The 3,738-nt window shown below is 37.5% G+C and overlaps 1 protein-coding gene across 2 annotated transcripts; it reads right to left on the bottom strand.

Annotated features, from left to right (window-relative positions):
* Positions 1-655: 655 nt before the first annotated feature.
* LOC131037733 (caffeoyl-CoA O-methyltransferase) lies at positions 656-2,811 on the bottom strand. Of its 2 annotated transcripts, none has more exons than XM_057969922.2 (6): positions 2,400-2,811; positions 2,087-2,213; positions 1,916-1,995; positions 1,647-1,791; positions 1,423-1,554; positions 656-1,285 (listed from the first exon to the last, which is right to left on the bottom strand). In XM_057969922.2, the coding sequence occupies exons 2-6, from the start codon at positions 2,201-2,203 to the stop codon at positions 992-994; spliced, it is 768 nt and encodes a 255-aa protein (XP_057825905.2). In that variant the 5' UTR covers positions 2,204-2,213; positions 2,400-2,811; the 3' UTR covers positions 656-991. The 2 variants fall into 2 exon arrangements, with proteins under 2 accessions (XP_057825905.2, XP_057825906.2); XM_057969923.2 differs by having other exon boundaries at positions 2,315-2,677.
* Between the last annotated feature and the right edge of the window lie 927 nt (positions 2,812-3,738).

Below are 3,738 nucleotides of genomic sequence, written 5' to 3'. Positions count from 1 at the left end.
CAATAAAACTGACATTTTAAAAGAAATTATAAAGTCATATGGTTAACAAAAAAATCGTGGTCTTATTATACCTCAAGTTCTATCTTTTTATACGTGAAAGATTCTGAACCCTTTCAAAACCCTACTTTCACAATAACAAACAAAAACTATTGTATCATAGTCAAAAAGAGAGAACATGGGAAGGTGAAGATCTGTTTCTGAATTTGATCATGTGAGTTTTTTTACATCAAAGTATCAAAGTATCAAGCTATCAAAATTTCAGAGACCACACTCTGTGATCCATCATCAGAATGATAAAATAATGCACACACTTCACAACAATAACAACAACAACAACAACAAAAACCATATGTAAAAGCAAAAGGCAATCACATGCCTAACTTCACTTTATTTGACAACGAATGCCTGTTCTAAATCTGGTCGTGTCGTTTCTCAACGGATTCCTTTCTAACAATAATTAAAACACCCAAAAGGTTAAAGAGTACATACAGCTTACAGAGTATTTAGTTTCACCAAAATAAAAACATTTGATTTATGTTCATACTGGAATGAGTGATATTGAAGGAGGGGAAAAGGAGGCAGGGTCATGGTCCCAGTCTCATGCATGTAAGCAGGATTAATTGAGGTTATTAAAAATGTGCATTGCCAGCTGCAATAGAGCATGTAACACTTCAAATTCATTGCATAAATTTATCCTCTCTCTGATTTTCAAATCATGGTTTTGAAATCCACAATAATTGGTCTGAAACAGGGAGAAATCCCTCACATATGTTCAAACAAGGTTTTAAACATTACATTTTTGTCTGGACTGTTCTTAAATCAGTCCATTGCCTTGCCTTATGCAAGATACAAGGAACAGCTTATGGGAAAAATACTTTTGGGGCTACTTTTGGAAATAGGAAGAACATATCTTTTTTCAAGCTTTGAATCTCGGCTTTATTAACGATAAAACAGTGTATAGCAGGTCAAACCCTCAAACCTTTGAATTCCTTTAAATAACTCTTCTGCAGAGAGTGATACCATCTCCTACTGGAATTTGACTGATTTCAATACGAGGGTCTGCAGCCAGGGCCTTGTTCAGTTCAATTACAAAGTCCCTGTAATATCTCACATATTTCCTTAATGGGGCATCGGGTGGAGCCACCACTGATCCATTCCACAGAGTATTGTCATAGCCGATCACGCCCCCAATCTTCACCAGATCAATCAGCCGCTTGTGGTAATTCAGATAATTGTCTTTGTCTGCGTCCACAAATATGAAATCGAAGGAGCCATGCATTTCCTTCTGCAAAATCACACCCACAATTCCAGATTCACAAGCTACCCACAAAAATTTGCTCACATTTTCAATAGTTTTTCTTTTGCCCACATTTTCAACAGTTTTTTCTTTTATGGTTATATACAAAAGAGATCTAAGCTTACATCTTCCAGCATTTGATCAAGAACTGGCAGGGCAGGGCCCTCTCTGAAATCAATTTTGTGGGCAACCCCTGCCTTTTGAATTACAGGCAACCCCAACTCATAGTTCTCCCTGTTTATGTCCATTGCTAAGATCTGCAACACAAAAATCACTAAACTGTAAACAGGGAAGCCCTTAAAATTCATTTCTCAATCATTAAGGAACAGATGAATGAATGATCATGTACCTTTCCATCATCAGGCAAGGCCAGAGCAGTGCTGAGAAGAGAGTAACCAGTATATACACCAATCTCCATGGTGTTCTTGGCATTGATGAGCTTCAACAACAGATTTAAAAACTGACCCTCATCAGCCGAAGTAGTCATCAGATTCCTGTCGAAATAACAGCGCCAATTTGAGTAAAAATAAAAACGACTGTTTCAGACCATGAAACTTCAGCATTCCATTAGTTGGAGCACAGAACAAAAATGGTCCAGGGATCAAAACTGGGTTTTACCATGGATGCTTGGCGGTTATTTCTCTGAGTTCCCTCATTGGCTCAGGCTCACGGGGATACACACTAGTTTCCAATATATACTGCAAAATCCATACCGATACCAAATCAATCCAGGAAAAAATGAAAATGGGCATGTTGAAAGCATTCTAAAACTGAAAGTTGAGGTGAAACCTGATAGAGGGCATCGCTCTGAAGAAGGCTCTTGTGACCCACTTCCTGGTGACGGCTAACCTGCTGAGTCGTCTCCTTGGCGACTTCTGTACCCTTCTGTACATCTGTACTCGCCATGCTCTCACACCTGCAAAAAATCCCCTAATTCACAAACCAGAAAAAAATGTACATTCCTACAAAAAACAACATAGCCTACAGATCTGAACAACAAAACAATCTGGTCTTAACAGTTATGTGGGTCCTGTCAAAACTCTTGTGGTCTAATCAACACAGAAATGGCCAAGCAAATGCTTTAACACCATTAAATGCATACCTCCTGCTATTAATGTTTCTGTTTCTTCTTCTTCAGCTCTGTTCTTCTTTGTAGAAAGGCCGAGGTAATCTGATGACAGAGTGCAGGCGTACAATCATAGTTTTATAGTACAGTCAGTGGGACTATGCCTGAACTGTGGACCCCATTAGGGGTTGGTGAAGAGTTGGATTATCATCACACTACTAACTCCAAACTTTGGTCTTCCCCCACAACTGGGTCTGGGTCTCCATTAATTTTTCAGAATGTCTCCATCAAATGTCTTGTCAGCGACCTGCAAACTCACTTTTCTAACCTAATCTCCTGGATTACCTACTAATCTAAACAAATTTACAGAGACCTAATAATATAAACTACCAACCCCTTACCAAACATTGACAGTGACGGATTCCTAGAACATTGTGTGTTGGGATCCTGCCCTGTAATAGGAAACGTGAAAGTTGTTGAAATTAGAGGGCACAGCTGAGAAAGGCCGTGTGTTCAACCTATAAAGAATTTATGGCGAACTAAAACCAACGCATCTTATTCCTGTTCTCATCATAAATTAAGACAAGGGGCGTCTACCGGGGTACTAGGTGGGATGAATAATGGAGCATGACGTCATTAAAAAACATGACAGTAAGGACAAAGTAGCACCCAATTTGCTCAAACCTTGTTGTACATGAATAAATATCTTTTGGGGATTAACCTAGGTTAATTAAAATATTAGAGTGATTAAGTAGAGTTAATTTATTGAGTTGGGAATTTGATAAGGGAGAGGTTTTATAGCAAGCATCCTAATTTTGAGCCTCTTAATATCTGTTATGAATATTTCAAATCACTCTCAAATTTGTAGTACTCTTTATTTGTCTTTGCTTTAAATTTTTGGTTTTGAGTCCACATGGTCAAATATGATGCCACATCAGCATGTTTTTCCACTAAGGTGTCTAAAGTGGTCCCAAAAAGAAGCAAGGCCCATAGTTGTGCACTAAGTCATGTTTGTTGGTGCATTGATGTGACTTCACATAATTGGTTGTTTTTTTAGATTTATTAAAATATTTTTAGAGATAAGTATTGACATGACACATTTGTGTTCAAGCTAATTGTGCCCAACTACCATCCCCACTCCACTTTGACCTCCTCTACCCTAATTTGGAATGTTCTTTTCCAAAATTAAATAATATAAAAGATAAGTGTATTTGATTATCAAATTAATTATGGAATATAAATGTTGAAGATAACTATTATGTCTCTTATAGATGTTGAAGATGTTCAAATTCAATTTGTCATAAGATAGAAAATTGATATCCTTAACGAGTCTTGAATAAAGACCCACAATCTTTTGTGAGTGAATCTTAAATGG

The sequence above is a fragment of the Cryptomeria japonica genome, chromosome 6, assembly GCF_030272615.1.
Source record: "Cryptomeria japonica chromosome 6, Sugi_1.0, whole genome shotgun sequence".
In the NCBI taxonomy this organism is placed as follows: Eukaryota; Viridiplantae; Streptophyta; class Pinopsida; order Cupressales; family Cupressaceae; genus Cryptomeria; species Cryptomeria japonica.
This window is presented reverse-complemented; position numbering and strand designations above follow the sequence as displayed.